The 21,478-nt window shown below is 40.3% G+C and overlaps 1 protein-coding gene and 1 non-coding gene across 2 annotated transcripts in view; both read left to right on the top strand.

Moving 5' to 3' along the window:
* The first annotated feature begins 211 nt into the window (after nucleotides 1-211).
* Nucleotides 212-21,478, top strand: part of Fam91a1 (family with sequence similarity 91 member A1) — a 40,283-nt gene continuing 19,016 nt past the window's right edge. The window contains exons 1-15 of the mRNA XM_005354576.2: nucleotides 212-488; nucleotides 4,999-5,083; nucleotides 5,436-5,587; nucleotides 7,082-7,139; nucleotides 8,669-8,736; nucleotides 9,242-9,355; nucleotides 10,685-10,775; nucleotides 11,355-11,417; nucleotides 14,402-14,508; nucleotides 14,589-14,627; nucleotides 15,046-15,158; nucleotides 15,570-15,685; nucleotides 17,652-17,764; nucleotides 18,058-18,144; nucleotides 19,903-20,035. Coding sequence (XP_005354633.1) covers nucleotides 417-488; nucleotides 4,999-5,083; nucleotides 5,436-5,587; nucleotides 7,082-7,139; nucleotides 8,669-8,736; nucleotides 9,242-9,355; nucleotides 10,685-10,775; nucleotides 11,355-11,417; nucleotides 14,402-14,508; nucleotides 14,589-14,627; nucleotides 15,046-15,158; nucleotides 15,570-15,685; nucleotides 17,652-17,764; nucleotides 18,058-18,144; nucleotides 19,903-20,035 — 1,411 coding nt within the window. The 5' untranslated portion in view covers nucleotides 212-416. The remainder of the gene's footprint in view (nucleotides 489-4,998; nucleotides 5,084-5,435; nucleotides 5,588-7,081; nucleotides 7,140-8,668; nucleotides 8,737-9,241; nucleotides 9,356-10,684; nucleotides 10,776-11,354; nucleotides 11,418-14,401; nucleotides 14,509-14,588; nucleotides 14,628-15,045; nucleotides 15,159-15,569; nucleotides 15,686-17,651; nucleotides 17,765-18,057; nucleotides 18,145-19,902; nucleotides 20,036-21,478) is intronic.
* Nucleotides 17,238-17,390, top strand: LOC113456766. The gene has a single exon (XR_003377507.1). It is a non-coding gene; the product is annotated as a U12 minor spliceosomal RNA (small nuclear RNA).

Raw genomic sequence — 21,478 nt, 5'->3', positions numbered from 1 at the left:
AGCTCAGCGATCCCCGCGGCTCTGCTCGTTCTCGGACCGCAGCAGGAGCAGCCGTCGGAGATTCCCGGGGTCTCTGAGCACCGCCTTCCTCGCCCGGCTCAACCACGTGCAGGGGGCGGGACAGGCCCACCCGGAGCTCCGCCCCCCCGGCATTGCGCCTGCGATCGGAAGTGACGTCGCGCAGAACCATTTCCGGCAGTCCGAAACTAGGAAGAAACTTGGAGCCACTGAGGTGCTGGTCGTAGTCGCCGCCACCGTGCCCCTTGGCCGGCGCCGCGCGGAGCTGTGGAGGCCTGGCCATGGGGCGGCGCCGGGCTCGCACGGCCTAGGCGTACGGTCTTCGCGGACGGGCCGGGTGCGTGCGGACGGGAGGCGGCGTGAGAGCCGCGGCCACCGCTGGCCTGGGCTCCGGCATCATGAACATCGATGTTGAGTTCCACATCCGACACAACTACCCCTGGAGCAAGTTGCCAGCTAACGTGAGACAGGTACGGCTCGGCCCTGCCCCGCCCAGCTGTCGCCTGCCCTGAGGACCGTCCGGGGCTCGGGAAAACCGGGGCTCGGAGTGCTCGGTCGCCAGGAAGGCTGGAGTGATGTCCCTGCCGGACTCGCTCGGTTTTCTCGGCTTGCAGACTTTATAAGCTAGGAAGGGACCTGCGCTCCTGAGATCTCAAAGAAAGCCCCTGGGCTCCAAAATTGTAAGGGTGGTGGAAGAAAGATGGGAACAGTGCGTTCAACGCAGGGTGACAGTTCAAACTCCTCTGTAGTGTGGGTGGGAGTTAGGGTGCGGATCTATAGTTGAATGCGTAACCGGAAGCGTTTAAATTGGACCGTGCAAGATAAGGAATGAAGACCACCCCTCTCCCAGAGAGAGGGAAGAACAGGTCTCCACCGAGTAGCGAGTCATCAAAGTTTGGAGGTGTGTGTGTGTGTGTGTGTGTGTGTGTGTGTGTGTGTGTGTGTGTTGATGCATCGGGAGGCGTTTGTTGAATGTGTGAGGGTGGTCGCGGGTAAGGCTGCCAGGGGCAGTCAGGATCTGATTCGGAAGGGTATGTGTGCTGTGTGTTGGTGGACTTTGTCTTTTAGACAGACCGACTTTATAAGGAATGTGTCGACGGGAGCATGAAGTCTAACGCTTACGTTGACTGGCAGTTTTGCTCAGCTGTTTCACGGGTATTTATTGAGCACCTCCTAAGATGTTATGTCTGCTTTGGGGTACAGAGAGTTTGCAGCAGCCAAGGAGCCTGCCTCCCCACAGAGTGTACTAGTTTTAGCCAGGCCAGCCAGTAGACGGCCTGATAAATGAGTACAAACACGACAGGTGGCTGGAAGTCTTCAGAAGGGATGTGCCACCTGTAAGAGACGCACTGTCGCTGGCCGCCGTGTCTCTCAGTTCCATTGATTTCTGTTTCCTCTTGGTGATGGGCAACAGATGTGGTTTTGGAAAATATATGGAATAGTGGTGGTAATGGTTTTATGATTGTTGTGGTTTGAGTCCCCGTTCTAGGGAATGAGTTAAGGGGTTCTGGTTAGTATCGCATGACAGAGAATGTCAAGGTGCGTTTCAGGGGTAAAGGTCTCTAGGATGTCAAAGAGTCAGTTTCTGAAACTTGAAAAGACAAGTCTAAACCTTTAGGAACAAGTTGCTCTTAAGTTTGAATGAGGGTTTGGCAGTTTTGTTCTTTAGGTAAATACGTCTGAGACATACCTGCAGACAACTAGAGTAAATTGTCCTCTGTGTTAAGTCATTAGATTATACCCAGCTTAAACAATTGATTCTAATTAGTGTTGACAAAAGCCTCCTCCAACTCAAATGTGATTATTAAATGTAATTATAGGACAGCGCTAAAACTTAAGTCCCAGTATAAACGGATTTGTTTTTGTGTGTGAAATCCCTGAAAGCACTCAGACTAAGCATGGCTTTCTTTTGTACAGACTTTCCCCAGCCTTCCCATGGTTTCCCAGAGTCAAGGTCCGCTTCAGATCACACCAGCTTTCTGTCTGGTCTCTGGCAGGACCTTCCCATCCCCTCCTCACGCTACACTGAGTCCTCTCGCTACACTTCCGCTTTCTGTCGTCACTAAGGCGTTTCCTAGCCCCCTAATTTCGCAATAGTTGCCCCCAGCCATGTTGTCATCCTACTGTTATTCCTCATCCGTCATGTGGTCACCCTGCCATGTGCATTTTCTGGTTAGATTCTTTGTTAGGCTTTGTACCCTAAGCATCTCTATGCATAGTTGGTTGTTAGTAGCTGTTAGATGGAATGAGGCATCAGTTTGAAATACTTCCTAAATGGCTATAAAAATCTCAAATGTACTAAAAATGGGAATTTTTTTTTTAGTCTGTGTGGAAAGAATGTGTATTTTGGTATTTTAAATACTAAGTATATTCATGTGGTGATTTCCAGTAAGTTTTGGTGGGCTTCATTTGGAAATGACTCATTTCCCACTTCTGAAAGCTGAAGGAAGGAGACTCAGATAAAAAAAAATCTTACAAGCCAGTTTTTTTTTTGTTGTTGTTGTTCTTTGTTTTCCAACGTGGATGAGATGAGGAAAATACTCGTTTTATTCTATTGGTCACACTGACCTTTAGAAACGTTAAAGAGCTGTAGATGAGGCCTGAGCATATACAGAGAGCCTTGGGTTCCATCCCTAGCACAGGAAAAAAAAAATGCAAGTCAGGCTATTGTTTTTAGGACTTTTCTGTTGTTAGCTAATATCTTATGTTCATTGTTTGACACAATGTGTAGTTCTTTTATTTAAAGTGAAGTCCTTTAATAGATCAATTTTTTAAACGTGGTTATTTTTATCTTTGTCCATCTACCTACCATCCATTCACCCATCCATCCGTCCATCCGTCCGTCTGTCCGTCCGTCCGTCCGTCCATCCATCCATCTCCCCTTCCATCTACCCATCCATCCATCCGTCCCTCTGTCCGTCCTTCCGTCCAGTAGAAGGGTACCCGTTAGGATGCACACACTGAGGTGTGTAGGAGCCCTGGCTGCAGAAAGCCTGCTGTCAGGGTTATCTGCTGCATGGGGTGTGCTCTGTAGCTAGTGCTCATTTTCACATCACTGCTTCATTTCCTGTAGTTCCTCTTTTATGACGCCTGGTTTTGTCTGCTAGGCCTTCCCATTTGCAACCAAAACTGTCCTAGTGAAATGGCTGTTGTCCCTGTTCTGTCACTTAGGTCTGTAGTGGCAACAATATTTTACAGTGGTGGGAGATTTGGAGAAGGGTAGAGTCAAAGAGTTGCTGAACATATGTTTATGTACTCTTAGTTCACTGTAGTTAGGGGTTTGTGTGCATAGCATATATTGACTGATGGGGTTAATCGTGCTCCACACCTAGTCCTGAGCTCACATGGTGATGGAGTTCGCAGTCTCCAGTGACACTTCCTGGTAAATGTGATGGTAACTTAAAGACTGTCTTTGAACCAGAAGGCCAAAGCTTCCAGTTTGGAACTTGCTGTGATTGTAGTGGGATGGCACACTTGTGTACAACGAGCATGTGTGGTGTTTCCTGGAGAGGTTTTGACCTGGCATCAGAGCTGCAGGAACCTTGGCAGATCCTCTGAACCCTAAGTGAGCTTCAGTACAACAGCCTTGCTTCTGTGTAGAGGGTGATGGGGTAGTCTCTCCACAGTGCACTCTCCTTCAACACTTGGGGTGCTACAGGTGGAAATAGCTGGAGTCCCTCCAGCTGTGATAGACTAATGCAATTTTCACATCATGTCACTGCATCCTCACCAGTTATGGAACAGTTTATTAAAGTTAGAGGTTTTATTTATCTGATTGCAAAATGTAGGTGTATGGACATTTACTTTGGCTTTTACGAACCTATAAAAAATAACCAGCTGAATCCTCTAGTCATTTCATCATTAAAGAGGTCTAGTTTAGGGTTATAGTGTGCTAGGAAAAAGAACTGTACCTGGTGATTAGAAGTGAGAGAGCAGTCAGATACTAAATTAACTTTATGGTCACACATGAATGTAATGTTAACTATGATTAAGCATGTTTAGTCTTTGCTTTCATAGTTTCAACTTTGAACTTAAAACACTGTGGACACAGCTAGAAAGTATTTTGTTTACTCCGTGCAGTTCTGTGTTTCTGTCTGTAGGATATGTATTGCTGATTCAATGACCACTGACTGAAAATATTTCAAAAGAGATGGTTTACCCCAAATGTGTACAGACTTATTTCTTACTATTACTCCATAGCCAATAGAGTCTGTCATCTTGTTAATAGATGTTAGAAGTAATCTCAAAACGATTAAAACTATGCAGGAAAATGTGATGTGTACAGACGCTATTTGATGTAAGGACTGGATCATGTCTGGGTTTTGGTATTCTTAGGGTCGTAGCATCCATGCTGTGAGGTACTTCAGTGCCAGTGAAGATCTGTATTCGAATGACAGGATGGTCCAGATGTTTTCTAGAGCAGGAGTAAGGGAATGGCATTTTACAGACGCAGTTTTAGCACATTTGAAATGGACATTCTGTAGAAATCTTTATCTCCGTAATTACGGTTCATTTCAAAATGACTGGGATGTCAATCTGTCCTTCCTTGGTTATATTCTTAAATTCACATAGGTATAGATGTGAGAAGCCCCTACCATCCACTCATCGGTCCATCTATCCATCTTTCTGTCCCGCTTCAGTCTGGGATTTTCTGGAAGGAAATCTTTGTTAACAGTCTTGCTAACCAGTGTAGTTGTATTCTTATACTGCTTTTTTATTTTATGTAACTATTTTGAGTAATTTAAGTAAATCATTTTAGAAAGGCATACTACAAAGAACATGAGGAATTATGTTTTAATATCATAGTAGTAAAGTTAACATAATAAAACTTAAGAAAGTATTCCTTATTCAGTTCTGGCCATTAGAAATGCCAGGGTAAAATTAGGGGTCATGTTTTTTGTTTATGCGTAGTTTTATGGTAGACAGAGTACTGTTGTTCATCTGGAAACTGTTTAAAAAGCCATGTGTAATTTCTTTTAGAGTCTTGGAAACTCACAACGAGAATATGAAAAGCAGGTTGTCTTATACAGTATCCGCAACCAGTTGCGCTACAGAAATAACCTAGGTAAGTGGAGATGCTCTTGTGCCGAGTAGAGATAACTGCTGCTGTCTTTTCATTTTGGTTTTCCGTGTGTACTGTACAGCTTTAACAACATTTGTACTGATTCCACATAATAACAATTCATACTGTGGAGTTTTCTAATTGTGAGGAAAATTCCTTTTTAGATTGCTGTTTATAGGTCTGTTTTCCCTATAATATCTTAGTCTTAATTCAGTGTCTTCTCTATCTGAGTGAGAGAATGCCAGAGGAGGAAAAAGACACTGGTTCTTGACCATTTTTTAAGACTCAGTTTTGTTTTGTCACCAGAACAACAGTAAGAAACCTGAGAAAACTGGACATTTTCCTTTTCTTGCAGTTAAACATGTCAAGAAAGATGAACGCAAATACTATGAAGAGCTGCTGAAGTACAGTCGCGATCACCTCATGCTGTACCCTTACCACTTATCTGACATCATGGTGAAGGGCCTGAGGATAACACCGTTTGCATACTACACTGGGATCATGGAGGTTAGTTTCTAGTTTGAGTGACAGTTTACAGTGGGGTGGGACTCTGGGTCGGGGACACCTTACAGTAGACAGGCAGCTTCCCTGTTCTCAGCTGTCATGGATGTTGTCTGTCCAGTTAGCGTGTATCAAGGATGGCTAGTCACAAGGTAGCTGAGGCACACATGTACACAGGGTTGCCATTATTGATGCTTTATGTTGGAAGGGAGGCTGCTTGTATTCTATGTATTTGAAGGTGTTGTTTACGCTTTGTGCAGTTAGGTCACTAATTAGCTGTTTATATCAGCAGTTGGTACACTTATTGCTTGTAATCTATAAGACTGAAAATATGGGCTGCAGACTTGGCCAGTAAGATCAAGGAAATAGTATTTATCTGTCCATCTTGTATAAAAAAGTGACAGTGCAGACCCAGCTTTATAGATATAATACATGTCAGGAAGGAGCATTGTTTCCATTGTCCTGGATGTTAGTCTATTATTATTAACTTTTAGCTGGTTTGTACTTGGTTCTTGTTGAATAACACTTTTTTAAAAAAGTGAACTTTCTATAAAGATGGACACACATCTGCAGTATTTAGTGACTGTTTATATTTGAGTGCTGCTTTTGGGCTCTCTGGACACTGGAAGAGCAGAGAAAAGCATATGCGCAGACAGGCTAAGCACCTGCAGTAGTGAGGAGGCTGGTGCCTTGTGTGAGTGTCTGGTGCCCTTGACTTGAGCTCCCTTCATTAGCTCTATAAGCCCCTCCTCTGTGACACGTGTACAGTCTGGTCTTTCTCAGGTTCTCCATTGGCGTTCTGATGGTCCCTGTAGCGTGGTAGTGTAATGAAATAGTAACTGATGAGTTCCTCCCCGTCTCTTTTTCTTTTTCCGCTTTCCACGAGGTTTGGGGTAGAGCAGATAGAATTCTGTACATTTACCAGCTTCCATTTCAATTACATTCACCTGCTTACTCTTCTCTGGGCTTTGTTCTGAAATGATTGTCAAGTCTGGGTTGAAAATGGGTCTTCTCCAACAGTAAATAGTTGGGTGGTGTTGGAGAAGATTGGAATTGAAAAAGCCAGATACTAAGTTTAACTTGATACTAACTGAAATAGGAGCAAAGACTTGGAGGTAATTTAGAATCTTGCTTGAGAATGTGTATTTTCGATACGTGGTGATAGAGTTGACACACTATTGGCCTTCTCTCACGGTAGGAATGTAGGTAGAATCAGATATGAAGTGTGGAAAAACTAGAACCCTGAGCTCTAATAGAGACTACAGTGCAACTGTCTGGGACTCAGAGTGTTCTAAGAAACCTAGACCGAAAAGTGCAACCTTCATTTATTATGTTGAGGCCACAGGCTTAGTACCACAGTGGTGCATGCGTGTTTTAGGATGTCAGCTGTGACCCACTGTTTCCTGTTATAATAGTTGTTGCTCTGTTTGGCTGTAGCAATATATATCCTTTTATCTAGGAAAGTTACCTTTCATATTTTATATTTTTTCTTTTTTAAAGGACATCATGAACAGTGAGAAAAGTTATGATTCGCTGCCTAATTTTACTGCTGCTGACTGTGAGTACCCACTTGTTAAGGAGTAACATTTAGATTATGACTTTGTGTATGCATGCTGTCTATTAGGATTTTGTGTTTCTGACCTGAATAAAAATTGAGAGCAACATTGTTAATGAGAACTTCATTGCACAATACAAATCAGATGTGAGGTGCCAGGCCGTGGTGGCGCATGCCTTTAATCCCAGCAGAGGCAGAGGCAGGCAGATCTCTGTGAATTGGAGGTCAGCCTGGTTGACAGTAAGTTCCAGGGCAGGCTCCAAAGCTACAGAGAAACCCGGTCTCGAAAAACTAAAAAAAAAAAAAAAAAAAAGAAAAAAGGAAAAAAAAAAAAAAAAAAAGAAAGAAAGAAAGAAAGAAAGAAAGAAAGAAAGAAAGAAAGAAAGAAAGAAAAACACAATACAATAAATCAGATGTGAGATTTAGCCTAATATCAATGGGAAGAATATTTTGCAGTCAGAAAGTTAGGACTAACCTGTCAGAGACTAGCTTCAACAAGTGTACCTCTTACCAGGGTAGGGACATGAGGATTAGAATAATAAGTATAGAGATTGAAGATGCGAGTGAAAGTAATAAAACAGAGACACAGGATAGCACCGGGAAAGGAGTTCCAGTAAATACTGAAATCACTGGTGTTTGGTGTTTAATTGCCATTGACCTCCAAAAGGTAGGAGTAAGATAAAAACTTCATTAATACGACATAAAGAGGCGAACAGACCAGTTGAAGGAAAACATTCTCAGTGAAACATTCTATTGCCAGAACAAGACTATTGCTCACACCCTAGACCAAAATAGAATTGTAGGCAAACCACTCCCTGGGTGGAATCCATAGTTATCTTCCTAAGGGAGAAGGGACTTAGTTGGTTCCTTAGACCTTTGTTAAACAGATCTACTTCTTAATACCTGAAATACCTGGATGTTAGCCACACCTGTTGACAATAACCTTGAGAGAGCAGAACTTTCTGGTCTCAGTCAAGGTGGGACCTTTGTTTGAGACAGAAACAGACAATAACCTTGAAGGAATAGAAGTGAGTTCTAATTCTCTGACCAGCAGTAGATAGAATAGGCTCCACACTAACCTTTATTCTAGAGAATGACATTCTTGCTATTCTATAGGCTGTTTGTCTGCTGATGGAAGGAGGACAGCTTGCTCACAGGAATCTTACCTTACAGTAGCGTGCAGAGTTCCACAAACATGCTCTGCTGTGTTTCACTATGCTTATCTTAGTGAGATTTTTTATTTAACACGTGATGTTGTTCTGTGCCCAAGAAACTTCTGCTGAAAAGCATAATTTTACTTCTTAAAACTGGGAGGACTTCTGCTTTTCAACATGTCCTCGTTAGCATTGTCAAATGTGACAACTTGGATTCATCTCTCCCAAAGTTGAGGTTTCATCTGTATTGTGTGATGAATTCTTTTTGATATTGATGGATCATGCCAGCTATTAAGACTATAAACAGGGAAGTTTTCCTAATGTCATTGAGTGTATACTCAGATTTCAAGATGTATTAAAGGAAGGACTTACTTTCAGGTCTGCGGCTTCTTGGCATAGGAAGAAACCAGTATATTGACCTGATGAACCAGTGTAGATCTTCAAAGGTTGGTCATCCCTCTGTTCTTAGAGCTTCCTTGTCAGAACTAGATACCCAGAGTTTGGTTTAGAGTGGTAGAAATACTAGGCTCTAACTTGAACCAGTTAGCGTGCATCTCATAGGAGCAGTGAATAAATTTTCAGTGTTCACCAGGTTGTAGCTTAAGCAGCTAATGAGTTCTAACACGTAACATTTATTTTTAGAAGTTAATGTCTTTTTGCTTGTGTTTTTATTAGTCCATTTTAGCTCCGGAATTCATTTAATGGGTAAAATTTCACATTTTCAAATGCAGTTTTAGCCTCTGGGGTTTCATTTCATTTGTTTTTGGAGTGAAGTCTAGGTTTAAGTAACTTATTTTAAAATAAATTAAGAGTGACTCTACAGTATCTAGATGAATTAGCAATTCAAACATGAAAATTTGAAAAGATTTAGCCTGTTGTAATGTCTTATGATGGTAGAAAAAAGTGGTGATTTGGATTGGTTGTAAATACTTAAATATTGTACTATTGCAGAAATTCTTCAGAAGGAAAACTGCCCGTGATCTTCTACCAATAAAGCCAGTGGAAATTGCCATCGAGGCATGGTGGGTGGTACAGGCTGGATATATCACAGAAGATGACATCAAGGTAGAGATTGTTATAGACTAAAAGCAGAGGAAAAAAGAAAAGATTAAAACCAGAATATTTATTTTTTAACTTATTTTTACAATTTTTAATTACATAATGTTTTAAAAGGTGACATTTGATTTTCCTGCAGAAAATCAAAGTAATTCAAAATGATCTTAGTAGGTTAGATGGAGTTTGCAAAATCTTTAATGGTGCAGGAGGCATTATTTGATTTATGTACAGTAATTTGGGTTCTTAATTAATGGTCTCTTTAATTAGTGGTCTCGTGTAAAGGGACATGATGTCATACCTAGCAGCCATAATAATATGGGTAACTTTGAGCATTGACTTTGTGCACATGTGCTACACACTAATGTGACTATGTTCTTGTCTCCTTTTTTTTTAATAAATATTTATTTATTTATTATGTATACAATATTCTGTATGTCTGCAGGTCAGAAGAGGACACCAGACCTCATTACAGATGGTTGTGAGCACCATGTGGTTGCTGGGAATTGAACTCAGGACCTTTGAAAGAGCAGGCAGTGCTCTTAACCACTGAGCCATCTCTCCAGCCCCTGTTCTTGTCTCCTTTAAGGCTCATGACAACCCAAGGAGAAAGTATTGTTTGTGCTTCAGTTTGCAGATGAGGAAAGTGAACACAAAGCTGTTAACTAAATGACTCCAGTTATAGGCCAGAAAGGGTCCAAGTTGATAGATACTCAGGTAGTCCAGTCCCTGTTGGGGTAGTAGAATCAAGATCAAAAGGCAGTGTTATCCACAGAAGTTCATCCAAGCTAATTGAAGAAAGGGTAGAGACCATGGAATATCTGTGTAGGTTGAAGGATATGTGTGACCCTTTCACTGTTATTTATTTATTTATTTGTCTTTGTGCTTCTGGAGGGCATTTTAAAGTGGGATATTTTGCTTCGCTGGAAGCCCTTCCCAATAGAGCTGTCAGCCTGTCATAATTTGTCCTAACTGCACCATTGTTGTCCAGGTAGAGTTTTTCTCAGTGAACTTTTTGATAAGGATTTGCATTCATGTATCTGATTCCATTTTAAAGAAAAAGAATAAACATTGGTTTATCAGTGAGCATTTACTACCAACTGGCAGATGTTGGTATTTATGGTGATTTTGATATCTAACCTGTCGGCACCTTAGTTTGGCAATTTAAGTGATGGTTATCTGCATAGTTTTATTGTTTAAATTCTAAGGTGATGAATGGCAATGATAAGGTTCATTTCATACACTAGTCAGTCATGGGTTCCAATGTGATTACATTTTAGGAAACTTGCAAATTAGTTAATTAGGACAGAAGTTAATTGAAATTATTATTTTTTTTCTTAGATATGCACTTTTCCTGAGAAAGGCGCTATTGATAAGATCATTGACTCAGGCCCTCAACTCGCTGGGTCACTAGATTACAACGTAGTACACAGTAAGTGCTTATAGGCATGGTCTTCATCAATGCAAAAACTTGTTTTAAACAGTTGATAATTGGGCTGAGGAGATGGCTTAGTGGTTAAGAGTACTGACTGCTCTTTCAGAAGACCTGGGTTCAATTCCGAGCACCAGCATGGCAGCTCATAACTGTCTGTAATTTCTGTCTCAGGGGAAACAGGGTGCAGGCAAAACACCAATGCACATGAAATAAATAAGAAAAAAAAAGTGCAAGTCTTTATAAAAAAAAAAAACCAGTTGATAATACCAATTGCTGTACTAGTCCAAATTGAGTCTGTTACCTAAGTCATGTTACTTGAAATATGATCTTAGTTCTTTATTATACAGACTTAGTCCTTATAATTACAGACTTACACAAATGAATGGTAAGAGATTTGTAGTTCAGAAACCATGTAAGAATTCAAGATTTAGAAAATCTGGTTAGTTCTCTTATACTATTTTCTTTTTCTTTATGTAGTGTTCAGTTTAAGACATAGAAAGCCAGCAATCAGACTTGTAGAAAAAAAATGCTATTTTATAGTGTCCCATCTAAAATAAGGTGCTTTTGTTTTTGTAGGTTTGTATAACAAAGGCTTTATTTATCTGGATGTGCCCATATCAGATGACAGCTGTATAGCTGGTAAGTCTGGGCTGCCGTTTTGTACTCTATTTTGAATACTGCTTAAAGTCAAATGGTATGTATCACCTAATAAGTTTAACACAAATCATTCTGTAATTTTAGATATTTGGACTTTTTAAAGAAGATTTTTATTTTTACATTTAACCGATTGTGGTTTTATTATAAGTTCTTATTTCTCACATTATTTTGATATATATACTGTATTAAAATAGAACTTTAAGATAAATTTTCTACAATCCCAAGTAAAATTACTGTTTTTAAAATTTTAAATTTTGTAGTACTAACTTATAGTTAGATGTTTGTAATATGTTTTCTAGTGTCATTCAGCTATTGTCACTGATTATGATTAATATTCGTGAGAAAGAATGTGAAGGGTCAGACTCCAGAGAATGACTCGATGTGGAGAAACAGAGGGTAATTGAGCTGATCCCAGAAATATTTCCTCTTGTTTTTCAGGCTGGGGCACATCTTGATCTTTATTTGAGTTAGCATGTCAGGAGATTCATCCTCAGCCCAGTAATGCGTTGTAGACTGTATGCTTCTGTGAATTCTGTTGAAGCTTGGAGAGACAGTTAAAAAGAAGTGGAACACTAGCTTAGTTAATCTAGGTTTGAAGTTGGTGATGTATCAAGTGGAATAAGGTTTGAACTTGAAGACTGTTAACAAGGAAATGAGTCCTTGGAGACAGAAATGGTGGTAGTACTTTTCTCACTGTTGGAAATGTGTGTAAGATTTATTCTAGTCCCTATTCTTATCCGATAAGTTGATTTGATTTGAGATTCACTCAGAAGTTGTATTAGTGGATTTGTTCATTCAGTCTGTTTTAACTACTGACGATTTAATACTGACTTTACAGTTTTAACACTGACTTTCATTAGCACCTTTTTGTTTTGAGGTTCTAACATAGCCATAGCCTCGAACTTGGATGTAGCTGAGGCTGGCTCCTGCCTCTGCCTCCTGTGTGCCATGACACTGGACTGTATAGTAGCTCTTCAGTTCACTGGAGAGAGCAGAGGAGGGTTGACTGGACGGCTTCTTCACTGCAGCAGCGTATTCTGCTCTGCTTCACTCAGTAGTTGGCAGTTAGCTGGTGTAGACAGATGCTTGACTCGGCTTGCATGTCACCTCTCTAGTCTGGTCCTTTTCTTGGAATAACCCACAAAGGTAAAGTTGGGTAAAGCCCTCAAATTCAGTATGAAACATTCGCAAGCTATTTCAGAAGAGGCATTCCAGATGGTCCACAAAGATCTGGCCCTGTGGGTGGTGGACAGTCAAGTGCGGAGGAATGAACACTCTTAGAGGGGTGATTGTGGAAGACTCCAGTGTCAACACATTTATTCCGCTTTAAAGAAACACTGTTTTACAGCCTTTAATCCCAGCACTCGGGAGGCAGAGGCAGGTGGATCTCTGTGAGTTCGAGATCAGCTGGTTTACAGAGCTAGTTCCAGGACAGGCTCCAAAGCCACAGAGAAACCCTGTCTCGAAAAACAAAAAAACCAAAAAACCAAAAAAACAAAAACAAAAGAGGATACTGTCTCACAGCAAATATCCTGGTTCTTTGGCTCTTAAAATCTTTTTTTCTACGTGTGTATTTTATGCTTCAGTGCCTGTATTTTTCTGTAACTCTTTAATGAAGTTCTTAAATAATATCGAAAAATTATATATGCACACTAAAAATTTGTAATAATATGTCACATCTGTAGTCTGTCTGGAACATATTTTTATACTTGATATGAAATAATACTTCCATTCTCTTTGGATGGCCAATATCTTAAAAAAAAATACAACCCTGGATTCTGACCCATAGTTTAAGAAGCTGGCTTTGGTTCATACTTTTTATTTTAATGTAATACATGTTAGAAATGGATTTATATATCTATAAGGAGTTGTCTCATCCTGTTATCCTAGATATAAATTATATATTGAAATTCCTAACTTCTTGGTACCTTGGTATCTCCAAGAAAGGGATAATTATAAAACTGTACAACTTGTAGGGCTAGAAGACAAAATGGTGTATGTAATCTACTTGGTGGGTGTTAGCACCTAGCAAGCATTCATTCAGTAAATGCTTGCACATAGTGGTATTGTAGGATAAGAATTAAGTTGTCAAATAGGGAATTGCTAAAATATTTCTAAGAAGAAACGTTTAGTGTTTATTGTTGGGAATAATTTAGTGTCCTATGCACCCCACTTTTCCATGAGGTTTTATTTTTTTACATTTTATTTTATGTCCGCGAGTGCATGTGCCGCAGGTACATGCTGTGGAAGTCACAGTGCAGCCTTCAGGACTCTTATTTTTTCCTTCTGCTGTGGGGCTGATTAAACTTAGGGGTTGTTGGGCTTGGCACCCAGTGAGCTATTTTGCCAGCCTGTTCCCCGGGGTATTTTAGAGGGGAAGTGTATGCATGGAAGGATGTGAACGAACAAGAGCATGCTCCTTGACTGTTAACTAGGCAGAGCTTGCTGGTAAGTCAGATCAAAGTGTCTAGATGAGAGAGATAGCTTGAGTGGTGAGCATTCTACCATGGTTGGCCGCTTTGTGTGCTAAAGAAAGGATTGACCTCTGGCCAATGAGGAGGAGCAGATGTTAGTGACTTCTGCAGACTCCACTGTTTCCAAGGAGTATAAACTCTTTCCAACAGTGTCTGTTGCTCACTCTCTTCTTGGCCTGTGAGGCATCAAAAGCACATACATAACAAACCCTTTGTAGGCTTATCTCTGTTCCCATGTGTTTTCACCAGGCTTGCACTGTCTAGTATTTCCTTCCTCAGTAATTCTGATAGTTCCATGTGAACCCTTTAGACAGCTCTGTGTAGATGGTGTGTGTGGCCTGGCCTGGGAACTTTGGAAAGGTTGCTATGGAGCGGAAGAAGTGCAGAAAAGCTCTGTTCTGTCTGAATTTCTCTCTTTGCATAGGCATTTGAGTTACACTTTTTGTTTTATGAAAACTAGTGCCTGAGAAAAGTCTGTTTCGTTTATTTCAGTTCCTCCTCTGGAAGGTTTTGTAATGAATCGGGTACAAGGTGATTATTTTGAAACTCTACTCTATAAGATATTTGTGTCAATAGATGAGCACACTAATGTTGCAGAGGTAAGTGTGGCAAAAACATTTTTAAAGGATATGCTGATAATTCTGAGAATGGAACAGTAATTTTCACTTTTGTTTCCTAGCTTGCAAATGTCCTTGAGATAGACTTATCATTGGTGAAGGTATGTTATTTTCTACCTTTTATTCATATTGTGAGTACTGGGTGGATTTTGCTAGTTGATTTTTTTTACCATGGTATATTACTGATCCTTATTGGCTGCATGAGGAAATCTGCATGGTAAAGATGGTTGCAGAAAGAAAGGGGGAGATGAGAAGCCCTGACTAAGTCTGTTTTCCACCAGGTAGAATAGAGTCCTCACATTACTGTGGTCAGCAGGAGGTGGCCCGGTCAGTGGCCACACTGCGCCTCTGTCCTCAGTAGAAGAGGGTTTAGGGATGGCGGTCCTGGTCAGACTGCTCTGCAGCTAAGATACGGAAATGCTTGCATGTCACCAGAGGCATAGTCTCTTACAGTGTATTTTTTCTCTACAGATATTCTGATGTTTGTTTTAATGCTAATTTTCCTTATATTCCTTTCAGAATGCTGTTTCAATGTATTGTCGATTGGGTTTTGCCCATAAGAAAGGACAAGTAATAAATCTGGATCAACTTCATTCATCATGGAAGAATGTTCCATCTGTGAACAGATTAAAGTAATTCATTTATTCAATATGATAGTTTCCTTTTGAAAAGAATTTTGCATGCAGGAAGTTTATTTATTCACTATGCCATTGAGGTGATTCTCAGTCTTTTCAGTGTGATGGACCTTCTGTATAATGTGATGAAAATCAAGAATGCTTTGTTTAGGACAATAGTACATATGATATTTTATACAATGTGTAAGTTAGGAGAGCTTAGATTCCCTGAAGCCTATGCTTGAGCTCTAATTATAAAGCTTCCTCTCTGCATCCAAAGCAATTTGAGAGCTCATCTCAGCTTCACACTTGTGTATTGGCCTCTGTTCTAGTGGATTGTTCATAGTTATAAATACCAACTTCAGTAGCTATGCTCATGTGAGATCCTTTGTGTGATTTTTTAAAAGTGAATGTATTCTTCATTAATAGGAGCACTTTAGACCCACAAAAGATGCTTTTATCATGGGATGGCGGGGAAAGTAGGAGTCCTGTGCAAGAAGCTTCTTCGGCTACTGACACTGATACAAATAGTCAAGAAGACCCAGGTTAGCAGCAACTCAGTTTAACTTACAGCTATCTGTAGTCTGCCATCTTTCCAGACACAGCTCTCCGTCTCCTTTATAGCTCTGTGCTAGATTTCTTATTTAGTGTGTAGTCTGAGTCCTTACCAATACTGGGAACACTATGTAAGTCTTGAAGGGATAAGATAATAAGAATATGGCACTTGCCTTCTAGAAATTAAGTTAAGTGGGGAGGAGGTGAGCATAGCTCCCAGAACAAGCAATTGTGGTGTTTGGGGCTGCAAAGAAACAATAAAAAAAAACAAAACAAAAAACCACAACAAATAAAACCCCCACAAAAACCCAAAATTCCTTTAGAGTGACTGCAAGTTCACTGGCCAGTTAGGGAAGGCCGTTTCAGTGCAGGGGAAAGTGCAGGCTAAGCCCAAAGGGAGACACAGGCTCGAAAGTTGAGGGTAGAAGGAACCTGGGGTAGCTTTTCTCCTGTTTTGCTTGTTATCCAAGACCCCCACTTACTGATTTGGCTATCATCAAGAATTTTATTTCCTGGTTTTCAAGGAAATTAGCTGTACTAGTTTGCTCTTCTGTTGTTGTGATAAAATACCATGATTAAAAGCCATTTGAGGAGGGAAAGGGTTTATTTCCACTTACAACTTATAATTCATCAAGAAGGGAATCCAATGTAGTTGATTGTTTTATTACTCTTTACTCTTTGGGAGATCTGTCACCCACCTCCCAAATAAATACACACAGAGGCTTATTCTTTTTTATAAATGCCTGGCCTTAGCATGGCTTGTTTCTAGCAAGCTTTTCTTAATTTAAATTTGTCTATCTATCTTTCGCCTCTGGACTTTTACCTTTCTCTATTTCTGCATATCTTTCTTTACTTCTTACTCTGTGGCTTGCTGTATAGCTGGGTAGCTAACCCCTGATGTCCTCCTTTCTTTCTCTTGCTCCCCCTTTCTTCCCAGATTTCTCCTTTATTTATTCTCTCTGCCTGCCAGCTCCACCTATCCTTTCTCCTGTCGTGTTATTGGCTGTTCAGCTCTTTTTTAGATCAATCAGGTGTATTAGACAGGCACAGTAAACACAGCTTCACAGAATTAAATAGATTCAACATAAAAGAATGCAGCACATCTTTGCATCATTAAAACAATTGTTCCACAGCATAAACAAATGTAACACATCTTAAATTAATATTCTACAACAAGTGAAGACAGGAACTCAAGCAGAAATCTGCAGACGAATTCAAGCAGAGACCATGGAGGAATGCTGCTTACTGGTTTACTCCTCAGGCTTATGTTCAGCTACTTTCTTAGACTTCCCTGAACCACCTGCCTGAGCAGGGTGAATCCTCCCACATCAGTCATTAATCAAGAAAATAAGCCCCAGACTTGTCGTCTAATGGAGACATTTTCTCAATTGAGGTTTCTCTTTTCCCAAAGATTCTGGTTGTGTCAAGTTGACTAACTAGGACATTAACACAAATTTAAATGACTTTTAAAATTAAAATAATTTCCTCTCATAAGATGTTAGTACATACCTGTAGTCATAGTACTGGGAAGCTGGATCCAGGATGATTGGAATTCAAGGCCAGTTTGTGCTACATAGATTTGGGGTGACACCCAAGTCCTCACTGCTGATGTGAGAAGAATTTTTGATCAGATAAGGGTTGCCCCCAAGGCAACCCACCTACTTTGTGAGATGCCTGGGTTCAGTGGTCTGACATCCCCCTACATGCTAAAGAAAGTTAGAAAATTGACAAACTGTTCTACTGAGAACATTGCCTGTGTTGTCAGGGATTGTTTCCCAAATAAACCATATTTACTCAAAATAAAAAAAAAGAAACTTGAATGTTTTAAGACTAAAATATATATTTAATTAAGTTTATTTGGCTATCAGATAAACCTGAAGCAAAAAACTTATTTTAGATGATAAGCAAAACAAAGCATTCATTGCCTTGATTTGTATTCTGATTTTTTTTTTTCAGCTGACACAGCCAGTATAAGCAGTTTGAGTCTGTCCACTGGATATACAAAGCGTATTGCATTCTTATTTGACTCCACTCTTACTGCGTTTTTAATGATGGGAAATCTTTCACCAGTAAGTCAAATGTTTGTTTCAGTATAATGATGTTTAAAGTAGGGATGAGATATAAAATAATTCAGTCCTTTGTAAAAACTGTCTTTAAGTTCAGAGCTCTCCTGAAAGCAACCAACTGTGTCTTAGATTCATTCGAACAGTGAGAGTTTCAAGTGAGGACTGCTGTTGTAGGTGGAAGAACCAGCTGCACATGTTGTCTCTTTCAGTTTAAATAGATCAGAAAGCATAAGAAATGTTACTAGCATACAGAAGGAAGGAGAACCAGAGCTTTACTATTGTGCTTCTTTTTGCAGAACTTGAAAAGCCACGCAGTCACCATGTTTGAAGTAGGCAAACTCTCGGACGAGTCTCTGGACAGCTTCCTTATAGAGCTAGAGAAGGTCAGTGCACCAGGGTGGCATGTCTGCAGCTTTCCTGCCTATTATCTCAGGCTCCTTATTAACTCCTACATCATACATTAACTCATAATTCTTGTCTGTGTTAGCCACATGGCTTGGTACCTTTTATCAGTGAGGCATGCTCTTCTTGCTTCCTCTTTGTCTGGGTGACAACTGTAGACTGAGTCTTCTTCCTAGAATTCTCCTGTTCTCGTTGCCCCATCTATACTTCCTGCCTGGCTGCTGGCCAATGGGTGTTTTATTAAAACAATACAGGTGACAGGTACAAGACCATTGTCCCACAACAGATATCTTAATATGTGTAATATCTTTATTTTTTTCTAATCTTTCATTTTTTAAAATTTGGTATGACTGAGGTAAGTAAGCTCTGAGGCAGTTTTATTTAAGCTTTGTTCCTGTTGTTTTCAATCTGGAACAGTGTCCCTGAGTATCATATCTGTGTCTGCTGTCACTGTCCCTGTTAGTGTCTTGAAGACATCAGCTGTATTTGCTTTTAACCCCCTTTTCCCTTCTGGTAAGCCCAGCCTCACGTGTTTTGTTGGTTCTTCTTTTCACTGAATGTTTTATTCTGTCCTCTGTTCTTTGCATGATGTGTTATCAGACCGTTCCTTGGCTAATAGTTTTGGTAGGTTTTTATGATTTAGTTAAGCATTTTGTATTTTAAATGTTCTATTTATAGAATTTGTAGTGATTTTATAATTTCTTTTTTTTTAAAAGATTTATTAATTTATTATGTACACAGTGTTCAGCCTCCATGTATGCCTGCAAGCCAGAAGAGGGCACCAGATCTCATTACAGATGGTTGTGAGCCACCATGTGGTTGCTGGGAATTGAACTCAGGACCTCCGGAAGAGCAGTCTGTGCTCTTAACCTCTGAGCCATCTCTCCAGCCCCAATTTTATAATTTCTTTATGTCATAGTTTTTTTACTATTCTATAGGATTTTTGCATTCATTACTGTAAAGAAATATGAAATAATCCTTACCAATTGGTCTCATGTCTTCAGTCTTTATTTCTTATTCCTCCAGTTGTGTTGCTAGTTATTGTTTTATTGCCTCACCGTACATTTTACGATCTCTTGATTACTCTTGTACTTGTTTTGGATGAAGCAGAGCTAGCTTTTAGAACTTTTCTTTCTTTGAATCATATAGGGGATGTAGAGATTATAAATGTGCTGTTTAGCAGTTTATTTAATTGTTAAAATTGTTGTCCTTAGCTATGTGAGGAACTGTCTTAGTTAGGTTTTCTGTCGCAGTGAAGAGACACTGTGACCATGGCAACTCTTACAAGGAAAATATTTAATTGGGGGGACTATTTGCAGTTCAGAGGTTCAGTCCTTTATCATCATGGCAGGGAGCATGGAGGCATGCAGGCAGATGTGGTGCTGGAGGAGGAGCTGAGGCAACAGGCAGTCGCCTGAGATACTGGACAGTATCCCGAGCATAGGAAACCTCAAAGCCCTCACCCCCACAGTGACACACTTCCTTCAAAAAGTCACACCTTCAATAGTGCCACTCCCTGTGAGATTATGGGGGAGCCAGTTATGTTCAAACTACCATAGAAACTTAGGCAAAATTGGTTAAGGTGATTTGTTTCAGTATTTCCTGGGCAAGTTTAATTACTTTTTGTTTGGGATTTTTGTTTTGTTTTTGTAGTATCTTTATACACATGTTACATGATTATTAGGGTAGATGGCATGAGAGTGGTATTTTTATAAAAATTCTATTTTCTCTTGGCTTAGGTTCAGAGTACTGGTGAAGGAGAAGCACAGAGATACTTTGATCATGCGCTTACTCTGAGGAACACAATCCTCTTTCTGCGTCATAATAAAGATCTGGTTGCTCAGACTTCTCAGCCAGACCAGCCCAGTTACGGTAGGAAAATCAACTTGATTGTGAAGACACAACCATGAACATCTTTCCCAGATGTTAGCAGACCGTGCTCCTCATCTCATCAGCACGTTTCAGACATTTTGTGGGCAGCAGATAGGGTTGTAGCTAGAACTGGCTCTCTGGTGCCCTTGTGCCGTCTCTGTCCTCCTTTTGCTTTCTTCTAATTACTAACCTGTTGTATTTGAATCTGCTTGGACTTAGTGTTCATTCAAGAAGCTGTTGGACTTTAAACTTCACTAGTTGACCGACACAAAACAAGCTCAGTGTTTTTTGAAGCTTCCTCAGCTCATAATGCTTTGTCTGGATGTTATTCTTATATTTTTTTTTTTGTCTTACAAGTCTTCTGCGTATATATTATGGTTTCCAATGAACACTGTTAGGGGATTTCTGTGTGTGTGAACGTGTTTCTTTGTGTCTATATGTTTCTTGTGCTTTTTCTTCTTTTAGTTTGTTTTGTCCTATTCCAGTTTTTATCTTATTTTATTATTATTTTAAGATGCCTGTTTACATAGAAAGAATGTAGATTTGGGTGGGTAGAGAGTTGAGAGCAAACTGTAATCAGAACATATTATATGAACAAAAAAACTATTTAAAAAAAATCTTTCCAGTGTTTGAGAGACCAGGGTCCTGGTACTAGCTATGCCTGGAGCATCTTTGTACTTTCAGTGGGCTCTACACTTCTTTAGAAGCATTCTTATTTGAAGGGGGATGTGGCTCACTGAGCCTCTGAAGTTAGTTTCACTCTTAAAATATGTCCTTCAGAGAGCAGTCGGATTTTTTTTAAGTGTGTCTGTCAGAAGACAACTTTTTCATGAGTCAGTTCTGTCCTCCTTTGTAGGCTTTGGGGTCAGACTCAGGTAGTCAGGCTTATGCAGCAGGTACTGTTCATTACGTGCATAGCTGTCTTCTAGCCCTAGAGAGCAATAGGGTGTGCATGCTGAGCCCTTGCTTTATAGACCAACAGTTTGAGCACAAGTTTCTAACTGGGGGATGCTTTACTCCATGCTAGGATCAGACCCGAGCTGTGAGTCTCTGTAGAGCAGCGGTTCTCAACCTTCCTAATGCTGCAGCCCTGTAGTCAGTTTCTCTCATGGTGACCCCACCAGAATATCATTTTCACAGCTACTTCATAACTGTAGGTTTCTGATGGTCGTAGGCAGTCCTGTGAAAGGGTCGAGAACCACGGCTCTAGAGATTGCAGTCTGGGGGAGAGAAGACCCAGCGTTCCTTGGCACTTTGGCTCTCAGAACAAACTGCAGAGCACTTGGGGTGGGACTGGAATGAACAGCACGTTCCTTAGAGAGAAACTCCACTAGAAGACAGCCATCTTTCTAGACCAAAGAGAGAAACTCCACTAGAAGACAGCCATCTTTCTAGACCAAAGAGAGAAACTCCACTAGAAGACAGCCATCTTTCTAGACCAAA

The sequence above is a fragment of the Microtus ochrogaster genome, chromosome 15 (assembly GCF_000317375.1).
Source record: "Microtus ochrogaster isolate Prairie Vole_2 chromosome 15, MicOch1.0, whole genome shotgun sequence".
Lineage (NCBI taxonomy): Eukaryota > Metazoa > Chordata > Mammalia > Rodentia > Cricetidae > Microtus > Microtus ochrogaster.
Note: the sequence above shows the minus strand (reverse complement) of the source record. Positions and strands in the feature narration are given on the sequence as shown.